General features: G+C 40.2%; 1 protein-coding gene across 8 annotated transcripts in view; it reads left to right on the top strand.

Annotated features, from left to right (window-relative positions):
* The window catches only part of chd9 (chromodomain helicase DNA binding protein 9), a 71,806-nt gene that overhangs the window by 30,332 nt on the left and 14,094 nt on the right, over window positions 1-27,380 (top strand). For all 8 annotated transcript variants that reach the window (XM_054614344.1, XM_054614387.1, XM_054614367.1 and 5 more), the window contains 20 exons: window positions 6,892-6,997; window positions 9,381-9,527; window positions 10,401-10,469; window positions 10,657-10,712; window positions 11,398-11,515; window positions 11,841-11,927; window positions 12,211-12,348; window positions 13,229-13,350; window positions 15,244-15,487; window positions 17,981-18,157; window positions 18,385-18,528; window positions 19,994-20,249; window positions 20,433-20,643; window positions 22,625-22,820; window positions 23,137-23,319; window positions 24,463-24,651; window positions 24,833-24,943; window positions 25,136-25,335; window positions 25,655-25,854; window positions 25,991-26,150. In XM_054614344.1, the coding sequence (XP_054470319.1) occupies window positions 6,892-6,997; window positions 9,381-9,527; window positions 10,401-10,469; window positions 10,657-10,712; window positions 11,398-11,515; window positions 11,841-11,927; window positions 12,211-12,348; window positions 13,229-13,350; window positions 15,244-15,487; window positions 17,981-18,157; window positions 18,385-18,528; window positions 19,994-20,249; window positions 20,433-20,643; window positions 22,625-22,820; window positions 23,137-23,319; window positions 24,463-24,651; window positions 24,833-24,943; window positions 25,136-25,335; window positions 25,655-25,854; window positions 25,991-26,150 (3,114 nt within the window). The remainder of the gene's footprint in view (window positions 1-6,891; window positions 6,998-9,380; window positions 9,528-10,400; window positions 10,470-10,656; window positions 10,713-11,397; window positions 11,516-11,840; window positions 11,928-12,210; window positions 12,349-13,228; window positions 13,351-15,243; window positions 15,488-17,980; window positions 18,158-18,384; window positions 18,529-19,993; window positions 20,250-20,432; window positions 20,644-22,624; window positions 22,821-23,136; window positions 23,320-24,462; window positions 24,652-24,832; window positions 24,944-25,135; window positions 25,336-25,654; window positions 25,855-25,990; window positions 26,151-27,380) is intronic.

Genomic DNA, 27,380 nt, shown 5'->3' with positions numbered 1-27,380 from the left:
GTATCAAAGAAAAAATGTGGCTATTTAAGTTCTTTAATATCAAAAAAGGGCTCCTGATCTGAGGGTGTCTGAGGAAAATATAACCACAAAAGAAAAATCTACATTACTAAAGTTTCAAAGGATAATAAATTAAAGTCAGCTCTTGTGGAATTGAAACTGCTCTAAATTAGATTTTTTTTTTTTTTGTTTTGTTAATAACATTCTTTATCATTAAATCGGCCCTGGACCTTTTCATCAAAGCTTCAACATAGACTATAAGATCAAAAAGCCTAAAAACAAATCAACAAAGACGTCCCTGTTCATTGCTCTCACATGGGGACAAAACCCTTTTTAGAATCACAAATCATGTGGAAGAAACGTTCACTCACAGTATTTGTTTCCGAGTGGCTCGTGCAAGCTTTATATATTCTTTTATACATAAAAGCATACATTTTGCCTTGACATAATTGAAGAAGCACAGGTGTTATGGTGGCTCCTTTTTTATATTCCATCTTAAGAATAAGAGCTAAGTGGGTTTTCCATGTGTCATTTGACTCTCCCGTTTTAAATTGAAAGGTCTCTTTTCATTGAAAGAGAAACTGAAATCCATCATGTTGTGCATGTATCTATGGTACTAAATACATAATACAAATGTCACCCGCAGCTTTTTGTGCCACAGGTCCTGCATCACTGAATCTAATGCATATACTGAGAGGAGATATTCATTTTTTTAGTAGAGATATTGCTGTAATATTTGTATCTGTAGTATTTTAGCATTTCTGAATCTTTTCTTTTTTCTATTAAACAAAGGCACTGGTAGATTTTAGATTTGGACTCTTCTAATAGGTACATGTGTGTATCAAAACCCTTTGCAAAATCTACCCTTGGGTGAGGCAATGGTTATTTAACAGGCCAGGCTTGACTGATCACAGCTCTGTCCCTGCTGGAATTTGCTTTTCTAGGCAACCTACCTGCTGAAAAATAAGCTCCTATAATCATCAGATGAAAGCACTTTGCCGCTCATTCCCTTTTTTTTTTTGTTTCTCCCTCCCCCTCCTCCTTTGCATTTTTTTCCCCTTATATAAATTCAGTTTTTTTCCTTTCTTCCAGCGTGCTCAAAACCGTGCATCCAACGTTTCCTGTGAGCAGGCATGTTCTAAATATGCTGATACAACAAAGCAGCAGGATAGCAGGGAAATATCAAACAAAATGGTGCTTGTGAGATCAATTACATGTTAGAAAATGGAGGTTTAAATCTAGCGTATATGCAGCAGCGTATAGCCGTTCATATTTCAGGGCTTGCCTGCTAGCCGTCTAATCTGTTTTCCCCTCACTTTTTCATTAGGAAGAGCTAGAGCTGTTTTTTCTAATTGAGTGTTTTCCTGGTTAATCCCTTGCATGGTGCATATGTGTGCATGTTCATGTGTGCTTGTGTGTGACATAGAAACATGTTTGTGGGTCTGTGTGGTTAGTCTTTGTGTTGAACGTCATTATAAGTGTACACATTCTTGTTTATAGTGTGTGTGAGCGTTGCGCATTTTTTTAAATGTTTGCTGATTAAAGCAGAAATCCCCTGTGTGGCCATGTGCACTGTGCTGATACAGTATTTGTCTTTGGAGAGGCTTGATGGTGCTTGTTACTACTGTTTCCAGTCATGTGCTGTGCTGCACTGAGATTATAGCCCTCCATTCATAAGAAGGGGGGATTTCCTGTTGAGGACCAGCACTACTGTCTCAATAAGCCCCTCATGGATGAGATACAGACATACACACACACACACACACACACACACACACACACACACACACACACACACACACACACACCTAACAGCAGTTTTAGAGAATTCTCTGTCACACACAATCAGAATTTCTGAGGTAGTCACACTTCCACACGAGGAAGATCTCTGAGACGCTGAAGCACCACATTGCAGTCTCGGTCCACAAAGCACTATCATATCTTGATTCCATTAACATCAAATCCTCACACATACACTCCCAGTGGCGGCACGCCAAGTAGGGCAGGACAACACTGGGGGGACAAGGCATGGAGGTTATTTGGCACAATAGGAGGATGGGAGCAGAGCAAGGCCTCCAACAGCAACTAGACTATCACTCTGAGGAAAAAAAGCTGGTGGTAGCCTATCATCAGGGATCGCGCTGTAATGTCAGATCGGGGGCAGCTGCAGTCTAATTAGAGATGCAAGATTATGTCTGGAGGATGGCCTCTTTAATTCCTGGTGGGGAGGCAAAAAAAAATCCCTTTCCTCTCCCATCAGTAACAAACATTAAGGCCAGCACCACGCAGGTGGAGACGCATGTTAATGAAACAAGGTGGTGTAGAATTGTTAGCAGTTGTGGAATTAGAGAAGAAGGGTCTCTCATGGACTAAATACATCTGGAGGAGTGAGAACTGAATTCTTATATTTTTACATTGAAAATGAATATCAGATTTTGTTTTGGGTCTGTGTCAGGACAGATTTACTGAAAAAAACAATTAAAATGCATGTAAAATATTGTACAGAAAATGAACATACAAAAAGGATTTCAGAGTGAAATGTTTGTTTCATTTTTGGTTTCAAAATGATTAAACATAAATCAAGGGCAGCTTCCCACACATGCTGGAGTGCTGTCACCACCTCCTTGTGTCGCTTACTGTTTTAATTATAGAGGAAAAAAAATAAAAAAATCATTGCTTCCTAAAGTCAGAAAAAAACAAATTAATTATCACAAAAGAAAAACTATGGACAGCCTTGGACATAAAGATTTGCATTTTCAATGTCCAAATACTAAGCAAAGATAATCCAGTTAACTAAACCGTATATGTCATACCTTTACATTTTCTAATGAAGGTTTTTATGCCATGTTTATTCTAACACTGTCTCTGCATTGCTGTGTCTAACCACAAATGCTCGGCTGCTAATCTCAATTCTATTCTTTTTGTATTGTTATTCGTTTACAAATGAAACAAGGCAGTTGTTGCAAAGCTCCCGGCCAAATGCTTCGGCATTTACTAATGTGCCTTGATGTACCGGAACCAGTTTATAAAGCAGGCTTGCATAAAATATCCAGCCTGATGAGAAGTGGAATATACTCCATGATGTTGTGCAGGGCCGACCACACTGGGTCAAATGTTGAGTAACGTTAAAATGAATGTATTTCTTTGTCGAGGTATGCTGCAAATCATTTGAGGCCTTGAATGTGTTAATCCAGATCAGCCTTTGGTTTATACTGTACTCAAATATTTGAACATAGTTTTTAAATTGACTCTGACAGTTACAGTTAGAGTGAGATAGTCCGACATTGAAGATGTGTCCCTTTGGTTGACCACATATCCTGTCTTAACTACATGGTTAGGACAGAGCAGGTTTTCTGCTTCTTTGTCAGAGGTTAGGACTTTAAGAGGAGACACATTATGCAAATACACTTTCACTAAATAAAACAGACCTCTTGAAATCACGCTAAAGCTTGTTTGATTTCATTTCAGTTTGTAAACCTCTTGTAAAGCAAACGGTGGTTATTATGTCAAGCCGTCACTTTTATATCTTGTGCTTGTCAGAGTGTTATCCTTCTAACCTTCACTTGGCAATCCTGCTCTTATAATTCAAGGTCGGCAGATAGGGTTTCTATGGAATTTGAACTGCCTCTGCAAAAGCTCCATAGCCAGTCATTCAAATCAAGGAGACTTGACTCTGACCCTGAGGAATAGAACTGACTGCTTTCAGACCTCTTTTTCTCAGTGAGAGGTTAATGTAAAAGTCTTTCCTGTCATTTGAGAAAATATATTTCACCTCGTGGGGAGGCTATCGAGGCAAAGTGGAGCGTGTGCATTAGCATTGTCGCTAGTAAAACCCTGGGTGGTCCTGTGTATCAGCCACAGCAGGGTTGAACAGGTTATAACCATTACTAAGATGTGACTTATGCTTTGTGTGTTCTGTCTGTCTCTGTGTGTTTTGTGTGGAGTATATACTTCTCGTCACATTAAGCTCTGCCATGCTTACGTTAGAGCTGCAATGATTAATCGATTACTTGTTAAATGTTAAATAATCAGCAACTATTTTGATAATGGATTAATCGTTTTGAGTAAAGTTTCAAGAGAAGTCAAAATTCTCCTTCTCCAGCTCCTTAAATGTGATTATTTTCTTGATTTCTTCACGATTTGAGAGTAAACTGAATATTTTTTAATTGTGGACGAAGAAAGACAAATAATCGTCAGATTAATCTTAAAATGGATCTAAACGATAATTGCAGCCGTCGCTTACATACTATACAGTATATGGCAGCATCCACTAGCCACCTCCCCATCAACATTCTCTGTCTGTACTGGCTCAAACGATGCTTTCACAGCCCTCAAGTATCTCGTTTCACAGTTCAGGTTTTCCATATGGTGATCAGAGAGATGCTTAAGCTCCGTTATATTTGTTTGCCTGCTGAGCTGCTGCCGGGTGATGTGACACTGGTATTCTGCTGGGCCAGTATCCCAGTCTGCTTTTACGGGGCAGAGGGATAACAACGGCCTTTTTTTTTTTCTTCCAATTCTTCAAGGTGGCACAGCTGGTTCTTTTTTCTCATTGTGTCACTCTGACTTGGCACATTTGTTAACCATTCATAGTGTCAGTGGACATGTGCTGGTGTTGTTTTTCACAGGAAGTGACATCACCATGAACATTGCCGCCCACATTGCCAAATGCACTTCCAAGGGCATGTTGCATGGCAACCATAAAGTGTCATTGTCAAGAGGATTTGTGAAATGTAATATTATCTACAGGGGGGCAGGGACGGCTCCTCAGCAGAACGCTGCTGGAACAATCTGCTGTTTTCTACTTCACACATATTGGAATAATGTTTGAGCGTTTGCCTCTGTTCTACTTATTAAAATACTATAGTAGTAAGTATACTACTATACTTAGATCATGCAGTACATAGATTAGGTTTAGATACTGCAAACTTAAACTGCCTTAAAGTCTTCACCTATTAATGGATGGAAGGAGCCAATTGACACAGTGCTGGATTTAAAAAATGACTTTCTTTTTGTTTTGTTTACAGCTCATTGTTCTGTATTACTCAAAATGCAGTTTGTTGTGTTATTGTGGTGATTACTTTGTTGTATTGCCACACAGTATGAAGACATGTCACAGAAAAATACAAAGGAACTAAAAGAACATATTAGTCAAATTTTTTGTTTGACATCTGCAGATGTCAACAGATTGTGCCAGTCTATGATGGAGGTAAACCACGGTGCTACTGCTAGGAGTGCTATCAGAAACAGCATTAGGAAGTCTGCCAGTACAACTAAATACATGAAATGGTTTAAAAACTAGGCAGTGTTTCTTTTAAATGGTTGACTTGTTGAACAAGCTAATATGATGTCTTAACAGGTGGCTTGCTGTTCCTTACAGGACCTCCTCCTGTCTAGTGGACCCACTTGGTGTCTAAAGAACATACTAGCTGTCCAACAGAATGAATGTTTGCTAACAATAGAAGATATTGGCAAGGGTCCCTAATGTAATCTCATATGAACAAGGCCTTCTGGGACGTCCTTCTCACTACAGACATACCTGCTCATGCAACAGATTTAGAGTGTGTGGAGTGGAGAGCATGTTTGCCTTTGCAGGAAGGCTTTGTGGCTTTGTAGTGTTTATGAAAACGCGCTTTGAGAGCGAGAGAGTGAAGATGCCGCAGTGTTTTTATTCCTCCCCCCCCGCATTAACATCACACCAAGCCCGAGTTTTGGCACCTGTGGCTTCCAAGAGATATTACATGTGGAGAAACGCAAGATAGGAAGTGTGTGCATATGTGGTGGGAAAAAAAATGTATGGGGAAAGGTCACAGAAATAATATGTGACTGTGTGTGAAAGAGAGAGTTCAGGCAAGAGCAAAAAAGTAGAAGCTTGAGTCTATTCATTGTGCAATCTGCTGCTATCTGGGCTCTTGATATCATCACATCCCAGCAGTCTGTTTTGGTACTACAATAGTACATTAGGTCAAGGTGAGAATTTCAACACTCACAAACTAGCAATGGTGGCTTACAGTGAAACATATTTGGCTAATTATGATCAAATGATATTGTTCTGAATCAGTAGACATTAATACATGTACGCATTTCCTTCCAAACTTCAGCTGGTCCAGCACATAAGAGAAGTTTTCCTTTCTGCCAGAAATCTTCTTATGTTAATGCAACAAACCTACTTGGCAAGGTTTCGGAAAAGATCATGTTTATGGTTAAAATAAACCCTTTCTCGCAGAAAGCCCTGAAGGCAAAGTTCTCCTTTGTGCGTTTTTCCCGTAGCCGTTATTGTATGTATGTCAGGGTCAGAAATTGCATGCTGACAGCTGAACAGTGAGATATTCTTTAAGAATATAGGCTACTGCTGCATTTGTTGTTTACGGACTGCAGTGCTGCAGATGCAAAACTATGGATTCTTTTCTTTCACTTCATGGTGCATACTGGTGCAAACCTGCAGGGGGTTATGCACGTGCAGCATCAATTTAATGAAAACATTTTTTTTCAATATCAAGAGTGCTGCCTATTAGTTTGTCTCTCATGGTGCAAGTCTCTTTTTTAATATCTGCATGATGATGCTTATTACTCTTATAATCCATTAAAGACAGTCCCTCACCCAAGCAGCTGAAGATTTTTTAAATTATTGTCAGAACACTGCCGCCATTTGCGAGATTCATACACATTGTTTAAATGTACCTAGATTTTGATTATACATGCAAATTGATTTTAATACACAGATCAAATACCTAAAGACTGATAGAGATGATCTCGAGTCACCTCTGGGCACAGTCGAGACATAATACTCCTATGATGCATTTACATTTAACCTGGAACATGTTTGATTACCTCAGCAATCGTCTCAGCAGTCGTATTTATGGTGTGCCTCCTTTTTTTTTTTTCTTCCCACAGGAAAATAGTCATCAAGATCGGGAAGAAGAAGAAGCGAAAGCCGGAGTCTTCAGAGGAGTCCGACGATGACCCTCCCCCTCGACACGCTGCTAAAGATGACGACTCCGTAAGATCCAGCGTTTACACACACTCACAAACTGACATATAAACCTACAAAACAAGTCGCTATTATTGTAACTGGGGCTGTATTGTTTGGGAATACTTTGAGTTTATTTCATCCGACCTAATCATATTAGAAAATGTGTTCTAAACCGTGAGACAACACCCTTCAGTGAATTGCCTTCATTTGACTGCTTTACTTGTAATGTTAGTACATGTGGTGTCACACCTCTGCTAAAAGCAAACCTATGGAAATTCTTCATCTTTTTCCTTTGCCACTCCGGTACAAGACTCTGAGTGAAGCGGTGTCCTCGGTGTGAGTGTTGACACTGCTGCTGAGCCTGGAGGAAGGCTTCAAAGATTTAGCTTGAGCCTTGGTGGTTCACGTGGGGGTCATGGAGTGGGTGGCTATCTCAAGTTCACATGTTTATCTGTCTTGATGATGGAGATATGATAGAGACATCATCAACTCAGCATTATCTAGGTCAAAGCACCCTCAATAGCACCCTCACATGCACACAGTTAAATTGAACAGTTTTTCATTTAAAAAGGAAACGTTAGTTGCCACGGCAGCCAGTGAAATTAAAGTCCTCCAGGGATATCATGTTTGTTTGATAACATATCACTTAGCTAAATTAAGTGATCACAGTTTTTATTTAAAATCCAGATTCTATTTTCCATTAAACAAAAGGTACCGCTGTGGAAAATAAGTAATTGCTCACCTCAGGTTGAGATTTTTCAATGTACAAACAAAGTACCAGGGGGGAGGGGGACCAATACATCCTCATGACATTCTATGATGTACGCTGGATATTTTCTATGTTATCTTATTAATATAGCCATTTAAGTAGGTATTTTATTTTTTTTCATTCATCAATTATCTGTTCAGTGTCAACGGGGCGAAGGCAGGGTTCACCCCGGACGGGTCACAAGACTATCGCAGGGCTGACACATAGAGACAGACAACCATTCATGCTCACATTCACACCTGCGGGGGCAATTTAGAGTCATCAATTAACCTAACGTCTTGGGAGGAAGCTGGAGAACCCAGAGAGAACCCACGCTGCTATAGGGAGAACATGCAAACCCCGCACAGAAGGGCCTCCTAGCCCGGGATCGAACCCCGGCCACTCTTGCTATGAGGCGACAGTGCTTGCCACCATGCAGCTCTGAGTTTATATTTTTTTTAACCTTTAGTCACTGTTAAATCACAAATTACACATCTGCCATGTGAAGATTGACATGTCTGAATGAGTGGGGATGACAACAGGTGACTTTGTATCTCCCCCCCTCCTCCTTCTTTTTTTGCCTCCTATCCGGACTATTGCCTATGGTATAATAACACTCATTAAATGCCGCCCATGGCCTCGATGAATTCAGTCTGTTGATGACTCATTAAGGACGATCCTGTGGAAGAAGTCAAAGTAGCACGGCTGACGGCTAGAAAAAAAAACCATGGCCACCTCGGGGTTCAGCACTATAGCCGTGGCATGTGGCAGGTTTGACTCTGCAGCTTCTGGTCAGCTTGGGTTCGGGGATGTGAGGGTAGATCTCCACGGGGATATTATACTCCACATTTAATTAACTTTGGCTCAGTGGCATTTATTCCTAATTAACTACATATTACCATCAGGAGGGGCTCGTGTATTGATGCAGGAAACAGCAGCCCACGCATATGATAATTATAAAGGCTTGACAGGAAGAATTAAAAGGAGCTGGATTTTAAAGCACTCTTGTTCTGTGTGGGGAGTTCTCAGTGCAAAATGTTTTTCAGAATTTCCTTGTTTTATTGAAATTTAAAATTTGTATAAATATATAGAGTTATCTGTTGAATCAAAATAATAGATTGCATCAACAATGTGACTTAAAATGTGATTTAAAAACGTGTGAGTTAATAACCACAATGTCGGGGCATTGTTGCAAACTCAGAGCCTTGATAATAAATAAGTCATGACTTCTGATTGAGTTAATAGCATACTACTGTGTGGTTTTACAGTGTGGTTTACTGCAGAACACCTCCATGACTTCATTGATGTACACATGTAAAATAGTGATATTGATGCTTTTTCTGATATACAGTAAGACCATACTAGTTAACAAGCACACATGGAGAATATCTGCCCATATACTGTGGCCAGTAGTGTACTGTACATGTGCAAGATGATCATTTGTTCTAGCAGCGTTAACATCTGCTCAGTCTAGATCAAACCTCAAACCTCAGATGTATTAACTAGAGTAATTTAAGACTCGTCAGATTACTGAAAAAAGATACAGTTTTCATTTTTCTTTTGCAGTGGAGATATTGATGTATGAAGTAGATGATCAAGATCAGATGAATATATTGTAAATGTGTTTTGTTTTTTTTCCCACCTTGTCCTTGGCTTTCCTAGAAGAGGCGATCCAATCGCCAGGTGAAGAGAAAGAAATACGCCGAAGAGCTGGAGGCCAAGATATCTGATGATGAGGTCAAGGTTATTGTTAAAGCCAAGAAAGGCAACACTGCAGCATCCAAACAGCCTTCTGTTCAACTCTTTGTAGTAAGTAGTTTTACCTACAACTCTCCGGTTACTATGAAGTTGATGTAGAGTTTAAATGTATTCGTATTTGAGAAAACATGAAAAATGAGAGCAGAGAGAGACACACATTACTTACGGATTGCTGATGAATCATAGAATTATTTAAAGTGTTTGCTGCAAAGAATATGTGTTCGTGGCAATGCTGAACATGAATATTGTTGAAAAGAAAATTGACTTGTATACCGGGGAAAAACTAGAACTCATTTGGTGGAAGAGCAACAGCACAACATGCTCAGTGAAGTGCAGCACAGCTTGTTCTTTTCACCAACACATTGTGACGTACAAACCAGGACCCCTGCAGTATGCCTGTACAAACAGGGAAGACGCATATTTAGTGCCCGTTTAAAAAATGTAGAGAATAACAGAGAAATCAGGATGGGATTAATGTGACGATGGCTCTGCTTAAAAACATTTTTCTACAAATATATTGTCCAAAAGTCTCTCACTGCTTTTCGTCGTCTAAATCAGTCATACTTTTTGAATTGCTCTCCACGGGTGGAGGCAGTGCTGGAGTAGCAAACTCTAGCCCCTTCAGTCAGTTTTATTTATGTGCAAGAAAATCACAAATATGCCAAAGGGCTTCATAATACGTTCAATTTTTGACAGGCTCGAACCATAGTGCCTCTATTCAGATAAGGAACAGAAATAACAGGTGGAAAAAGAGTAGACACCTCAAGAAGAGCACAGCCGTGTTCAGTCTGTGCAGTTTTCTATTTCCATTTTTATTATTGCACACTGTGGTGTGTGTCCTGAGGCTCATGCAAATAATTTCTGCTCGGGGGAACTATGAGGTAAAGCTTGACATTGAATGTTTCGTGTCCGCTGCATTTGTAGGAGAATCCCAGTGAAGAGGATGCTGCTGTCGTTGACAAAATCATGTCTTCTCGTATCGTCAAGAAGGAGGTAGTGATTTCTGATTTTCTCTCTACCTGCTTTTTAGTGATTTTGCTGGATATTGAAATCTGAATTATTGCATTTATATTTTTGTTATCATAATGTAAATTTACGGTTTGATATGGCATAATACAGCTATAAGCCGAGTGAAAGAAGAGCTGGGAGTGAGTAATTGTATATTGTTCTCTTTCCACAGGTCTCTCCAGGGGTGGTGGTCGAAGGAGAGGAGTTTTTTGTAAAATACAAAAACTAGTAAGTTCACTTGCAATTTCTTGAAATATCAACTGTTATTATGATTAACACTATGAACCATAACAGAAATATCTAAATATAATATAGCGCGATTGTTTGTGTGTATTATACCTGTATAATCATCCCTGTATAAGTAAGCGTGTGATCTGTTCATAGATACCATTCCAGATATTACTGATGCATTTCCTAAATTATAACACACATTTTTAAAACTAAACTAAACTGAAGGCTTTGCGAAGGGATGCTGAATAAGAACCTCCTTGGGGCAGCTTTCTGTACTGCAACGTAAATGTTGCAACAATGATTACATTTCTCTTCAGTGACCTCAGAGGCATTATCAAAACGTCTATCGAACATTAGGTTTACCACCACATCCTCAAGTTTTCAGCCAAATGTTCAGCCAAATGATGAAAAGGACTGAAAAATGAATGTCACACGAGAAATTTGATAAACCAAATATAATAGAGGACATCAGCGACTTTCTAAACAGCATGTCAGTAAAAAAAAAACTCTGACCACATCTGCAGTCTGTGATCACACCTGCAGGCCTCAGCGGTTGCCCCAGATGCTGTTTAGAAGGTGTTTTTCAGGGTTTCTCACCTTAGTCTGTGTGTGCGTGTGTGTGTGTTCGTGTGTGTGTGTGTGTGTGTGTGTGTGTGTGCGTGTGTGTGCGTGCGGGTATCAGCTCCTACCTACACTGTGAGTGGGCCACGGAGCAGCAGCTGGTGAAGGACAAGAGGATTCAGCAGAAGATCAAACGTTTCAAGATGAAACAAGCACAGAGGGCACTCTTCTTTGCAGATGTAAGGCTGTGTGGCTGTGTTTTGTCTGAGGACATTCTGGATATTGTGTACTGTCTTTATTCCGTGCACAAGCATATTTTGGCATTTGTTATGAGCAGGCGTGTTTTTTACGATACATGCATATGAATGATGTGTGTGTGGATGTTTCATTTACTTTTTGTGTTTTGTCTGTGTGGGCAGACACATCTGTGTGCATTGATTTGAATCTCTTTGCTCGATCACTCGATGCAGTAGTGATAATTGTCTCAGATTCCAGATGGTGAGTGGGCATTTAGGTTTATTCTCTCCCTTTCTCTCCCTCTTGTCTTTCTTTGTGCCCTCTCAGATGGAAGAGGACCCTTTTAACCCGGACTATGTAGAGGTAGACAGAGTGCTGGAGGTGTCGTATTGTGAGGACAAAGACACTGGAGAGGTAAAGTGAATCCTCTTCTCGTTTGTTAATCATATCTGTGAGTAGCATGTGTGTTTTTATTCGTGTCTACATGGCTTCACACGCTTTACTCTTTTTAGGTTTTGTGGGGTTTTTTTTTTCTTTTGCCTTTCATTATATTCTCCACTCTAGTGATGTCTTTGTATCTCAGAAGGGCCCAAGGCCATCCTAACGGGCTTCCTCGCAGCCTTTGTTAATATTATAAAAGCAGAGCTTGGCCTCGTTCTAGTCTTTTGCAGCGCTAATTCTCCTCCGGCTGCTGCAGGAGGTGGTGTACTACCTGGTGAAGTGGTGCTCTCTGCCTTATGAAGACAGCACCTGGGAGCTGAAGGACGACGTCGATCAGACCAAGATTGAAGAGTTTGAGCAGCTGCAGGCAGTCAAGTCAGACTCGCGCAGGATGGTAAGCTATGTCCCCCGACATTCCTCACACATCACTGTATTTCCCATTTACCTCTATCGCTCTCATACTGTATGAATATATATATTTTTATTGAGTTGCTAGTATTTTAAAGTGCTAATATGGGAATTTTTTAAAATCGATTTCCATTTATTTATTTATTTTTTAATGATGCAGATTTCTTGTAGTGGAATCATTGAGAATGTGTTTCCACTGCACCGACCAAACATATACATTGTGAGATTAATGTGCATCATTAGCCAAAGACCACACTCACACAGAGAGGTAAACAAACTGAGGAGACTCGGAAGCACCTGTTGCCAGTCACCTCAAGAGGAGTGAATTATGTTTCTGCTGTTAAAATAAAAATGACATCTGTTTTCTATCAGAAGATATTCACATGTTAAGATTAGAACTAAAACTTGAAGGGGGAGAAAAAAAAAACAAAGCTGCAAACCATAGATTCTGCTCCATGAATCAAAAAACATGGTTGTATTTATAGAATTGTATTGTAACCAGACTTCCCACAGATTCACCATGGGCTTTGTACTGTCTTGGATAAACTCTAATTCAACAGTCCCTTCAGGATGTTTTTCAGATTATATACTACCTTGTCATAGTCACCTCCTTGTCCACTAGGAAAGGTCACACTGTTTCCAGTATTGATACAAATGCTTGCGGCCATGCACATACAATATGACAGCAGTCACTACCTCTTTGCATTACCTTTAAAACACATCAGCACTCGCTGGGTTGGTCTGCTGCGTCACTTCTCCTAAGATTTTCCCCTCGTCTATCATTGCGATAAGTTGACATCTAAAATATAAATGTGAAATTGATTTCAACACTAATTTTTACTCTCCATTTAAAATGTGTCACTCAGGACCGGCCCCCAGCCAATCTGTGGAAGAAGAGGGATCAGTCGAGGGAATACATGAATGGCAACAGTCTCAGGGACTACCAGCTAGAAGGGGTCAACTGGCTCCTCTTCAACTGGTACAACAGGTCAGCTTCTTGTATATGCATACATGCACACCTACAGCCTGTTAGCACTGCACGGAATTGATGGGAATTAACAGGAATAAAATGGAAATATAGGGTTTATCTGCTCAGGCTGCATTTACAATGTCATATGCAGGTAGAACCCTTTACTATATCGTAAAGAGACATAATCCATTCATTTGGCAGATGATTCCTTTCATTTGTCAAATACATGTCAAATGTGCCGTGTGGTGAGTTATTTAGCTATCACAAAAGGGGAAGGGTACTTTGAAATTCGACCCGACAGCGTGGGCTCTGTGCAAACTTAGAAATTTAAGTGAAAAGCTAAATTATAATAAAAAAAATTACAATAAAGAATGAATGGGGGGAAAAAACTAAATACAACTCCTCAATTAGAGCTCAATCAATGGTAACAGCTAGCTAGCAAAAACTAGCTTAAGTTGTTAACAAGTTATAAACAGTGAACTTTGCTTTCGGCTGCTGGCTGCTGCTTAACTGAAATATCATAAAACAATATATGAAAAATATTCACCTCAGTAATCTAATCAAAACTTCTCTGAAAGCTTGTAGTGCTCTTGTAGTGGGAGAGTACACTGTGCATGCAGAGGGTTGTAATTTTACTGAATTGCTATTTTATGGAATTCCATGCACTGCTGAACAAAGTGCATGGTTACAACTCAGTTAAATATAGTTTTTAACCATAACATACCATTTGACCTGGTATCTCACAAAAGTCCCGAGCTTAACTTCACGTGGAAATTCTTTCGACCCTTTGCAACTCTAGACATGCTGCCACTTTGCATAGTAAGCTAGCTTTAGTAGCTGCCGCACACTTCTCAAAATGGAAAAACAAATAGTGGATTTAGGACAGACCTCACACCTCAAGCAAAATGGCGACTCTTAACATACCTTATTTGCTTGTAAACTTTCAGTAATCCTATACCGAAAGAAAACTACACTATATTTATTGATTGTGAGGTTTTTACAGAGACGTTGTGTATTTCAAGACGAATCCTCTGGGTGCTTTTGCACTGCGGATAATGAATAATGAATCATTTTTCCTGTTGTGTGTCTCTATCATGCTGTGATTTGGCCGTATTCCCATTATTTGGTTGGACCTGCAAGGAGAGTCAGATTTCCTGTCAATATGCACACCGCTGCAACAACAACTGCTTTTCTTCGCCCTAGATCACAAAAGAAATGCTGCACATTACATCTGGAGTATGAAGTGTCCGTGTGCTTGCATTAACCCTGGGAATAGGCTTTATGTGTGAGCATGCAGGAGTTCGTGTATGCCTACGCAGAGAGATTCATCAAAAGTAGAGAGCTGCTTAAGAGGCCAGTGGGAATATCTGCACGTTGCAATTAGCATCAAGACATAATACCCCCACCCACTGGACAGCTGAATAAATGGTTTTCTGGAGTACACCACGCAGCAGAGGCAGTTGCATTTGCCATTATATTGTATCTCATGTTTTCGGGGCTGTTATTACTGCTGATGATGTCGTTTTCTCCTCCATTGTTTGCTGTTTTATTCTTTTTGTATCATGGGATTTTTGCATTTTCCTTGTTTTTCTTCATCTTTGCCACCCACTGTTTATCCCACTACACATTTCTTTTGTTTACTTTGAAACGATACAAGAGTTGCATGCATCAGAAATGCTCACGCTGAATAGACTCTATGGAGTAATAACATCTCATTCAGCGACATGGTCAGACTTTAATAATCCACATCCCCACACAAACTGGATGGTGTACACACCAGGGATATAATATAGTTTTCACGCAGGTGTCATTGATTTGTAAACAGTTCATCATCTTTTGTTACACTACTACCTTCCAATCTTCTGCGGTTTTTATTTTCCTCTTCTAACCCTTGTTATTTCCACCTGTCAGACGGAACTGCATCCTGGCAGACGAGATGGGCCTCGGAAAGACCATCCAGTCCATCACATTCCTAGAGGAGATGTACCGTGTGGGCATTAAAGGGCCATTCCTCATCATTGCTCCGCTTTCCACTATCGCTAACTGGGAGCGGGAGTTCCGTACCTGGACCCATCTCAATGTCATCGTCTACCATGGAAGCATGGTCAGCAGGCAGATGCTCCAGCAATATGAGATGTATTTCAGGGATGCACAGGTAAATGGACAGAGATCTTTTTGCCTTTTATTTTTACAGTTCATTTTTTATGTTTTGGGTGTTAATACTTGTATTACATAAGTAAAACATACAAGTTAGAAATAGATTCAATAAAATACATTGGTGTCATAAATACATTTATTGTGGGCCCACAAAAAACTCTTCCAGGACCTTCAACATATAACACAGCTGTAGTGCATTAGAAACACTATATCTAGAGATCATTCTATTCCTATTCATTATATCAATTTCAAGTAGATGTAAAAAGGTGACAAGATTATAACTCTAAAGCCCTTTTAGAAGACCCACTTCTTATAATGGATTATATATTTCTTGTTGGATGCGATCTTCATATAACACAATATATACATTTTAGGTATGTTTTAAGATTTCCTCCATGTTGCTTGTTTTGTCACCACAGTAATTGTTTTCGTCTTAGAGGAGCCTTGAGGAGCAGGGCAAGAATCAGTCACAGATACACAGCCGGGCATTCGGCTTGCCTCATATACCTAACACAATTGGAATTGTGAGGGTTGAGAGGCCCTTTTAGGTCATCCTGACATACCTGATGGTCCTCCTTTTTAAAAACAGATGAGCAGAAAGCAGCATCGCTGTGCTTACCTTCAGACTGGAAAGCAGTGATTTAGTTTGATTAAAATAATCACAGTGCTGCTTTTCAGAGAACAGCAGCACTGTGTCAGCAATGTGAAGTCCTGAGAGTAATCTAATGATATGTTTGAAAACAGGAAGCCTGATCTGTATACAACGATAGGAGTTGTGCATTTAAAAGACAGGCTGAACGTGATTGCCATGTTTAACACAAAGGCCAGATACACCAAAAGAAGGAAAGGAAAGAGGAAAAAGGAAAGCAGGCAGCAAGAAACGTTAGGGAACATCTCGGGAAAATGTTTCTGTAAGGGAGAAGGCCTGTGTCGAACAAATGGCTGAAATGACATTGTTGATTTTGTCATTCAGTCGTATCAAAATGTTGCAAATCTACAAAATCTCTACACTTAAATAGCGCAACAGATTTGACATAATTTTCATGAAGCCCTTAATTTCTTACAGTGTTGGCTAAAATATATTTTTTATGAACAAGGGGTACAGTTTGACTAACGTAGCATATAACAGGACTCAAAGAAGGGCACGTGCCCAACAGTAAGTAGGCTGCTAGGTAGTTAGTGAGCCTTGGGAAGAGGCTTCCTGTGGTTGGCAGGCCATGTGATGTGTCACAATAGGCAGTTAGAAGCTTTTAGTATTCAGACGAACCGTAGGAGGAAATTAAAGCGAAACAAGAGAAGAACAGAGCGAAGCCGCCACCAGGCTGTCTCCCAGGCAGCCTGTGATGTCATAGCAGCCTCCAAGGGGAGCTTTCTGTCAGTGCTGCTCAGGCATATCAGAGAGAGAGAGAGGCTCCTCTACAGCAGTCTGCTGGCTGGCTGGCTGGCTGTGGGGAGAGTGGGAGAGTGGGGGGAGGGGGGTTATCGGATAACCGAGTATCCCTCGAGGACTGTTGTCAAGGCAATAGATACAAATGGAGGGGCGGGGTGAAGTAAAGCCTCCCCAGACAGAAAAACAAACAAATAAACAAACAGCATAAACACTCACTTGCAGGTGTGCCTATGAGGAAAATCTGCTATTTGCAATAACATTATACAATATTGTAAAGTGCATAAGACTTGCGATAAATAAACAGCTAGCATTATAGCTACACATTTCTTATAACAACCTTGTGAGGATTTAATGTATTGTATGTAACTAGGCTATGATGTTTCTAGAGCAGCAACAGTAATATCTACAGCAAGGTGACAATATAAATGTCTCATTGGAAACAAATCTAAAGTGTCAATGGAATAAATAACATCCCATATTGGAGTTTACAAAGAGTGAAGGACAGACATCAGGCAATATCAGTCATTCCTCCTGTCCTCTGTCCTCCTCCCTTTTGCTTCTTCTAGTAACGCTGGTAGAGGGAGGGTTTATTTTTTTTTCAGTCAGCAGCCAAGTGTACAAGACTTTGGCAGATGTTAAGATGCATGGCAAACTAAGCTAAACAATAAGACAACATAGCGACAGCTTTTGTTTTAGCTTGTGTAGCAGAGGGTTACGTTGCGCCTAAACATTATGAAGGTAATGAAATAAAGACACGGCCCCGAAACATAGGGAAGAGACTTCAGTGTGATGATGAATAAAATGTTTTTCTTATTTATTGTCTTTTGCGATGTGTTTGCTGTCAACAGCATAAGGCTGCAGATTGGTAGTTTTCTAATGTTAACAATTACATACTCATTATATTCTCTCAGGAAACAGCTTTTTTTATTGACGGTACACATGGGCATCATTAACATTCATAGCACAACTCAAATGAAAAAAATGTTTACACACTTTCAAACACAATGTATTGTTTTATAAATGATGAATATTTGTTTTATAAATGCTTCATAAACCAATATGACAGTTTGTCTAACATCTCCTCACCTTCTTTGTCTTCAGGGCCGTGTGATACGAGGTGCCTACAGGTTTCAGGCTCTTATCACCACGTTTGAGATGATCCTGGGAGGCTGTCCCGAACTCAACGCCATCGAGTGGCGCTGTGTTATCATCGATGAGGCCCACCGCCTCAAGAACAAGAACTGCAAGCTGCTAGAGGGCTTCAAGCTCATGAACCTGGTACATAAACCACCAACTTTCAGCGCAATACAAATCTTAAAACTCATTTTAAACGTCTGCATTGTTAAACCTGAATTTTCTAGTTTAAAAACCAATTCCACCTATTTTGATTTAAGTGTAACAACTCAAAACTTTGTGTATATTTCCTGTCATTCTCTACAGCGTGTTGTCTCATGATCAAATGAGACTGAAAAAGTTATCTTGTTGTGCGTGTTGTTCACTTTCAGGAGCACAAGGTCCTGCTGACGGGTACTCCTCTCCAGAACACAGTGGAGGAGCTCTTTAGTCTGCTCCACTTCCTGGAGCCAACTCGCTTCCCTTCAGAACACACCTTCATGCAGGAGTTTGGAGACCTCAAGACGGAGGAGCAGGTGAGAAGGCCGATGCATAGAAAATATGTCCTGATATTTATAGTTTTTTGTGAATTTTCAGAATTAATGGTCAGAAATCCACATGTCACCCAATCAGGTCAGACAATGTTTTCTGAACTTTGGTGCTGTTTTTGTTTTGTTAATGCATAATAACATTAACATTTTCTTTTTTAATTTTACCAAAGAACAACAAAATTACTGTTTTGTTCTTTTCAGAGCTCCACAAAACACATCGTTGCTCAGATACAGTATAAAGATCCTATTGGTACAGATGGAACCCTTGACGTGGGGCTTTTTCTAACTAGGCCACAGTGACATTTTGGATAACACACACACACACAAACAAAAACACAACATATGGTGGATAACGATAACAGATAATGGGGTATTACGCTACTCATCGTTGGACTGTGTATCGACAGTTGCTCACAAGAAAAGGGCTTTTTATCCTTCAGTTTACATATTGCTGGCTGGCATTTCATTTTTAGGCAAAAGCACTGAAGAGATGCTTGAGGAAGGACCATTAAAACATGTTTTGAAAAGTGGTACTCATGCTGAAAGTTAAAATATTGGGAACAGCTAGTACTCAACACAGAGCACTAAATCTAGAAGCTCTTTGTGTCAGTGGGAATGTGATATCCTTTTCATAGTAATAGTTGCTGGTGCTGTTAAGAGGTACATTTTCAACACGTCATAACTGATATCAGACAAAGGGCTTTATGTGTAATAAGAAAAACAAAAAACTGGTCGTTGTAAAAGCTGTATTGCTTTATTGTTGACATAAATTATGGTTTGGGAAATATGTTTCTGCATCATTTGAAAAAGACTAAATTGAAACACTGGTTTTAAAACTTAATATATTAATATAAAATTAACACATTCTACATAACAACACATTCTACATTCTACATAACAACACATTCTACATAACAACAATTAATAATGTACAGAGTATGACATAAAAAATAGTATAGATGGTTTTAGTTTGATGGTTGGTGACTCCTACTTTGATGGACAGCCATATGTAATGTTCAAGTTGATATTGTGTTGTTGAAGTTGGCTCTAAATAGAAATAATAACCGGGAAACTACTGTTAAGTTAAACTTGGTGCTAGCTAACGTTAGTACAGTCATTATCAATGAATTATATTTAATGCTTCTTTGCATCTGCTTCATAAACAATCCATGAAGTGAAAATGAAAATACCAGAGGAAATGTAAATGCTTTGTCTGATGCATTCAAATACATATTATTAAAAACAATAAATTATTCTCAACTTGGGAATAGAAAACTCACTGAAGCATTCAAACATGTTCTGTAGTGATGTGTACGGCTCTGCTGTTTTGGTTTAAATCCCAACCAACACAAACGCAGCATGTGTAACCCCATACATGTGTAGCATACAACATCCCACAGTCACTGGCGGTGATAACCATAACTCTCTTTTCTCATCTTTCGGCCCACAGGTACAGAAGCTCCAGGCTATCCTGAAGCCCATGATGCTGCGTCGGCTGAAGGAGGACGTGGAGAAGAAGTTGGCTCCTAAAGAAGAAACCATCATCGAGGTTGAGCTAACCAACATTCAAAAGAAATACTACCGCGCCATCCTAGAGAGGAACTTCTCTTTCCTGGCTAAAGGAGCTGGCCAGGCAAATATGCCCAACCTGGTCAACACCATGATGGAACTGAGAAAGTGCTGCAACCACCCCTACCTCATCAAAGGTAAGCTGGAGCCTTTTTTAAAGGTTTATTATATAGGTGCTCACTAAAATTTGATACCTCGAATGATTCGTCAGAGATCAAACAAAGAGTGGACATTGCACATTAAGGGAAATGAGATCTGGTTTAAAAAAAAAAAGAAATCATGAAAAACTTGCTGATTAAGCTTTGTCTTTGCCATGTCAGGAGCAGAGGAGAAGATCCTAGAGGACTTCAGGGAGGTGTATAGCCCCACCGCAATGGACTTTCACCTGCAAGCTATGGTGCAGTCCGCCGGGAAGCTGGTGCTTATTGACAAACTGCTGCCCAAGATGAAGGCCGGAGGGCACCGGGTGCTTATCTTCTCCCAGATGGTGCGCTGCCTTGACATCTTGGAAGACTACCTCATTCAGAGAAGGTAATAGTAACAGATGATGATGTGTTTGTTGTCAATTGAAAAAGACTTGTGCATAAGATTCGTCACATACGTTTTTGTCCTTCACCATATGACTCTTTTAATTGTTAACAAAAGTCAATCGTATTCTCTGGCTTTATTAGATCTGTTATGATTCAAAGGAAAGCACCAAATTAGTGGTACAGTTCACTGGGAACACTCATTAGCTGCTACACATGTTGTAAAGGATGATCAGACTCCATATCGCTGCAAATGGTTAGGATCAATATGTCTATAGTGGTGTGTCCTAGCATGCAATACATGACAGTCAATTGCCAGTGAAAGTAGTTTGCAGCAGAGGCATTAGTGATTAGAGAGATGGAGCCTTGTGTTTCATCACATCAAATGAGTCAAAACAACACATCCATCCATTCATCCATTTATTTCTGCATCCATATATCCTTTCTTAGGCCAAAAGGTGCTGTAACATATTATAGCATGCATTAGATAATAGGCAGTGTACCCACATGCAACATGCAAACACACAGGTATGATAGTGTTACAGTCTCCAGTTCACCTAACCTGTTTGTCTAGCCTAACTAGTTGGAATTAGTATCTCTCTGTCTTTCTGTGAAAAATGTATGATGTGTAGGTCTGTAAAGTAGAGTGAAAGAAAAGAGAGAAAAGCAAGTTTCCCCATCGCAGAGAACAGGAGTTACTGATAGAGATGATGGACAATGATATTGACTTATATTACGGCCATAAAGCTTCTAAACACAACCAAGGCTCTGCCAAAGTGCTATGAGAATCACTATGCTTCCCTCTGTGTGTGTCTGGTTCTGTCTGTGTCACCAGCTGTGTTAAGTAATGCCCAAAAGTCCCATAAGAAGAGATGGAGTGATTTGGTCAGGAACCTTTAGCAAGACTTACATGGGGAAAGATTAACAACAAGCCATAAGGGTTTAAATTTAATGGCATTTAGGATTTTGATTCTAACATATAAGAGTTTTCTTTATTTTATTATATTCTCCCAACTTTTACTTTAGGACTTTTTGGGGTTTCCATAGATGCTTTTGTTGCTCTCATGTTTTTTTTTCTCTCTCTCTCTCTCTCTCTCTCTCTCTCTCTCTCAATTTCTTTCTCCCCCACCCACAACACCAGCAGCTGGAGCAAACCTAAACTATTGTAAACATGTGTGGTGCTGTGCAGTACAGACCTACAGACCTCAGACAGGGATCAGCAGCAGGTTATAGAAGCCCTCAGGGCTCCGCTACATTTAGACAAGAAGGGTTTTCAGTGAGGTTTCCCTGACTGGAAGTGGATTACCCTGGGGTGGTCAGGGGGTCGGATGTGGGAGGGGTTGAGATTGGACACAAAGATGAAAGAGCATATAACCACTCCTGGAAGAAACAGTTTTATCGATCGATTTAGGATACCGTTTCCAGGTGAAGAAGAGAAGCAAAATGAAAGTTAGGTTTTGGGTAAATATGAAACCCAGTTCATAAGTACTTTAGTAAAAATGTGTTATTTTAAAGCCATCACTAAATCAAACTCTACAGGAAAACACAAACATGATCAAAATATTGATGTTTGATGTTTGCTTACACTTTCACCTAAAACTCAATTTCACAATCAGAACAGAGTTATTGCCAAGTAGGTTAGTCACATACAAGGAATCTGCCTTGGTGTTTGGTGCATACAAGAAACAATTTAAGAAAATTAAAATACAGGCAAAGTACTGCAGGAGTCCGGAACAAATGTATAAAATAGAAAAATTCCAATAAAATTTTAAAAAGACTACTACTACTATAGTTACTATATGCTATAACAAATATAAACATAACTATTTTGGATTGAGAGAGCTGTACAGTTTTGTGAAGATAATAGTGTAGTGCATGTGCAGAAGTGTGTATGTGCAGAAGGTCAATGTGAAGAAATGCAGAGTAAGCCATGTATTCAATCAGTAATTGCAATATACATCATGGTTCACTTTTTTGTGTTTCAGGTACTTGTATGAGCGAATAGACGGACGTGTTCGTGGAAACCTGCGGCAGGCAGCTATCGACCGCTTCAGTAAGCCGGACTCGGAACGCTTTGTTTTCCTTCTGTGCACAAGAGCTGGTGGGCTGGGAATCAATCTCACAGCCGCAGACACCTGCATCATCTTTGACTCAGACTGGAACCCGCAGAACGACTTGCAGGTACGACACAACCGCACACAGAGACTCACTCAGCAGTAGGTGCAACATAGTGCTGTAGTAGATTAGTCCCATTAATGTGCAGACATTAGAGATTTTTGACACTCTAAAACATCTGTTCATGTAAACACCTACCAACAAGACTCATCACCACAAAAAGTGCCTTATACTGTGTCCAATCAAGACCACATGCAAATTTCCCTCAATAATTTACATTATTTAGGATCAGAAGACATTTATGGCAAACCAAAGATACCAACAGAAAATCTTTATGTGCAGTACATTTTACTCACTTACATTGTTTTTCTTCCCTTCACAGGCCCAGGCGCGCTGCCATCGGATCGGTCAGAACAAGGCAGTGAAGGTGTACCGTTTGATCACCAGGAACTCGTACGAGCGAGAAATGTTTGATCGAGCCAGCCTCAAGCTGGGCCTGGACAAAGCAGTGTTGCAGAGCATGAGTGGCCGAGATAACAGCCTGGGTGGAGGTGCCGGGGGAGGGGTACGTTTTGAGAATCGTCCAAATGGTCTAGAATCAACATGGGGAATTTAATCATTTAGTAATGTAAATTATGTTCAGTTCATTTTCAGAGAGGTGCTTGTTTTCAGACAGTGCTTGTGATGAAAGCCGTTCATTTCACAAGATGATCTTGGCGAGACATTAATTTGATTTCAGTTCAACTATCTCGTCATCAAATTAATACAAAAACGAGCAGGAAACGGAAAAAGTCTGGTGCGGCACTGTGCTAATCATAGAGCTTGTTTGCATATTTTTTTATTGCCATTCTTTTTGTTATCGATGTTATCTACTCAATACCTCTACCATACCCACTAAACTTATGTATCGATATTTTTCATTCATTGTTTGTTTACTATTCCCGGCTTATTCTCCTGCTACTCAGTTTAGTGTCACATTAATTAACTTAATTCTTAAAAAAGTGGGTAGAGCGGGTTATCCTTTAAGTATTTTATTTTCACCAACTCAGACTTTCCTGTAACCATTTGTGTGAGAATAAGTGCTGTTATAGAAATGAAGGACAATTTTCTTTTTCCAATAGTCTCTCCAACAATAACAAAGTCAACAATTTCTGATATCAGTCCTCAATGATATCAGAGGAACACTGTAAGAGATGGCGCACAACAACAAGATGCCAAGCAAAGAAAATAGAACCGTTCACAAACCCCTAAAACTTGGAGCTCACTCTTAAAATGTAGTGAAATTTAGTGAGTGTAACCGATCCTATTAGAGTCTAATCTCGTTGTGAGGGAGTGTGTCAACAGTGTTTGAAGTGTGTAGGTGGATGTTTTGCTACAGTTGGTGTCCTCTGAGAATTAGCAGAAGTATGAGGAGGTTGAGCTATTAGCAGGTCTCCACATCTGGTCTGCCTGAACATATTTGCATAAAAAACATCTGGAGGGGTTAGATATAGGGCTACAGATATTATGATTATAATAATCCAACATGTTTGTTGTCTTTAACCTAATTTTGGGTTTTGCAGGTATTGTGTTCTAGTATATTCCATTCTGTTTCCATTTGCACATCAAGTCCTTTTTATAGTCCGTTTGGCCTTAATCGTTTATTTGTATTTGTTGCATATATGGTTTCTTGACCCTAAATGTCTGTCTCCTTCTCCGTACCTCTCAGGCAGCGCAGCAGCAGCAGCTGTCTAAGAAGGAGATTGAGGATCTGCTGCGTCGTGGTGCTTACGGGGCCATCATGGATGAGGAGGATGAAGGGGCCAAATTCTGTGAGGAAGATATCGATCAGATCCTCCAGCGCAGGACAAAGACCATCACCATCGAGTCTGAGGGACGAGGATCCACTTTTGCTAAGGTGAGTGAAATGGATAATATGGCTGCTCTAACACTAAATTATGTAAATTGAAACTTAATCAATTAGGGACGGCTTCATTTAACATTTTACGGGTCACTGGTTGTTGTTTATTTTGGACCAAGAGCAGCTTTTTTGACATGATATGATTATGTTTTGATATGATATTCACGTCTGCTTTCAGGCCAGTTTTGTGGCGTCCGGAAACCGCACAGACATCTCCCTGGATGACCCAAACTTCTGGGACAAATGGGCCCAAAAGGCTGACATTGATGCGGATATGGCAAACGGCAGAGTATGTACTTCACCACAAATAATCCATTATACAGAGGATGATGTTAATAAGAACTTTTCTCACAAAGATGTGTTGCATCTAGTAAAGACATAATGGCTGGACCTCCAGTGGGGCTGCAGCCTTCCTTTATCTGTCATAAACCTTGAAAGCCCTTTGCTGAAATTTTGTCTCCCCTCCATTCCCTCGCTACAGAACAGCTTGGTGATCGACACTCCTCGTGTCAGAAAGCAGACAAGGCCGTTCAGTGCCACCAAGGACGAGTTGGCAGAGCTTTCAGAGGGCAACAGCGACAGTGACGACACCAAGCCCAAGCTCAGGCGAAACCACGACCGCCTCAACAACTATGGACGCACAGAGTGCTTCAGAGTAGAGAAGAACCTACTTGTTTATGGGTAAGACTATGGAAATTGTTTAAGCCATTTATAGCAACTGTACTGATCTTGTTCATAGATACGACTGAACTGGTGATTTTAAACAGAATTCTGACAATGTGTAATTGAATTATGTTTCCTGTATCAGTCAATTGTTGGATTTCCAAGATGGCTTTACTAATATAGTAATGATATTGAAAATAATCAAATCAATACTATAATAGTAACGCCAATTACATGTTGAATTTCACAATAGTGTCATCAAAGTCTTATAGCTTGTCAAGTGATTTTAATCTGAGCCTGCTTTTCTTAAATTTCGCTTGTCCCTCTCGTTTTCCAGGTGGGGTCGTTGGAAGGATATTCTCAATCATGGGCGTTTTAAGAAGCAGCTGACAGAGAGGGATGTGGAGTCCATATGCAGGGCTCTGCTGTCTTACTGCCTGGTCCATTACCGTGGAGATGACAAAATCAAAAGCTTCATGTGGGACCTGATAGCCCCTACTGAGGACGGACAAACCAAGGAGCTGCAGAATCACCTGGGTGAGTCATCCAACCTACATTTAGCTGGCCTTATCACAACAGACAGCAGCGCATGATATTGGACTGAGTGGGATTTGGGAAACTTGTTTCATAACCTATACTGCATGTATGACTCAACCTCCTCTTGTTCCGATAGGTTTGTCCGCTCCAGTCCCTCGTGGCAGAAAGGGTAAGAAGATGAAAACCCAGTCCAGCTCCTTTGACATCCACAAAGCTGAGTGGCTCAGGAAACACAACCCAGAGCACATGCTTCAGGACGACGGCTACAAGAAACACCTCAAACACCACTGCAACAAGTAGGTGTTCCCTTATTCATCCTTACGTTGTAAATTCAACTTAGAATTAAAATTGCTGTTACTTAAATCCACCTCAGTTTTCATTGAGGGAGACAATAAATTAGATTGTGGTCCGACATCTTAAACTGTTTAAGAAAGCAGCTGTTTATAAGAAAGCAGAAGTAGTAACAGCAATATCATATCAATCATATATTTTTTTGACTATCTAAAATGGTGTCACTAGATGGGAGAGATAGTTGTAATATCGTATAGTCGTGCATTTAACTTGATAACAGTGCACAGGGTGACTAAAAGTCTATGGTTGGTTTATTGTATGTCTTGTGGGTTGAGGGTGTGTGTGTGTTCTTGTGTCCGTGTTTAAACTTTCATGGCAGGTGGTCATTATTCTCTTCTAGCACAGATTGTATCGGATTATTTTTAATGGAATGAATTCAAAGTGTTTGAATATACAGTTTGCACATGGCTCAAATTTTAACTGGGGCACCTCAAAGCCACAGTAATTAGGAGGCACTAAAAAATGTCCGTTGGAGCCGACAGTAGACTGATTCATTAACGGACGTGATCTCATCGAGACCAGCTGACTGATACGATTCTTAATGAGACTTCAGCCCAGCTAATGGCCGTCGTAGATCTCTCTTATTTACAGACAGAGGGGAAAAAAAGATGGCTGCTATCAAAACATGGGCCGCTGCGATATAAAGCCAAAATAGATGGCTGCTCCGTTTTAAAAAGGGGGCTTGTGTCTGTGGGGGCTTTGGACGCAGAGCGCTGCAGCTTCCATAGAAAGTTCTCCATTGTGTCCCGGGTCCAGTTGTGCTGAATCCAGGGATTGTCTGATATGTGACACGCCAGGCAAATGGGGACACGCAGTCAGCAGGGTTTGCTGACTTGTGCGTTTTCCCTTCGAGGACCTGGAATGTGACTGGTGGGGGTGGGGTGGGGTGGGGGGGTTCACTGCCTTCCTGAACAGGACTGTAAATGTAAGAATTTTACGCAGGAATGGAAATTATAAGAAGTAGTGAGAAATGATTCTGACAGTTTTCAAAAGTTTTGATAAGTGTGAAGGATCAACATCTGGTGACCAAGGCTCATCTTGTTGTGAATTTCTTGTTTCTCAAGCATTGTGTGTGCTTGTTACTGTATATTTACTGTAAGAATATAAAAATATTCTTTGCTGCATACTGTAGTAAAGATGTGAAACAGAGTATTAAATCGGCTTTGACATGGAGG

This window comes from Anoplopoma fimbria, chromosome 2 (assembly GCF_027596085.1).
Source record: "Anoplopoma fimbria isolate UVic2021 breed Golden Eagle Sablefish chromosome 2, Afim_UVic_2022, whole genome shotgun sequence".
In the NCBI taxonomy this organism is placed as follows: Eukaryota; Metazoa; Chordata; class Actinopteri; order Perciformes; family Anoplopomatidae; genus Anoplopoma; species Anoplopoma fimbria.
The sequence above is the reverse complement of the archived record's forward strand: the minus strand, read 5'-3'. Positions and strand labels throughout refer to the sequence as shown.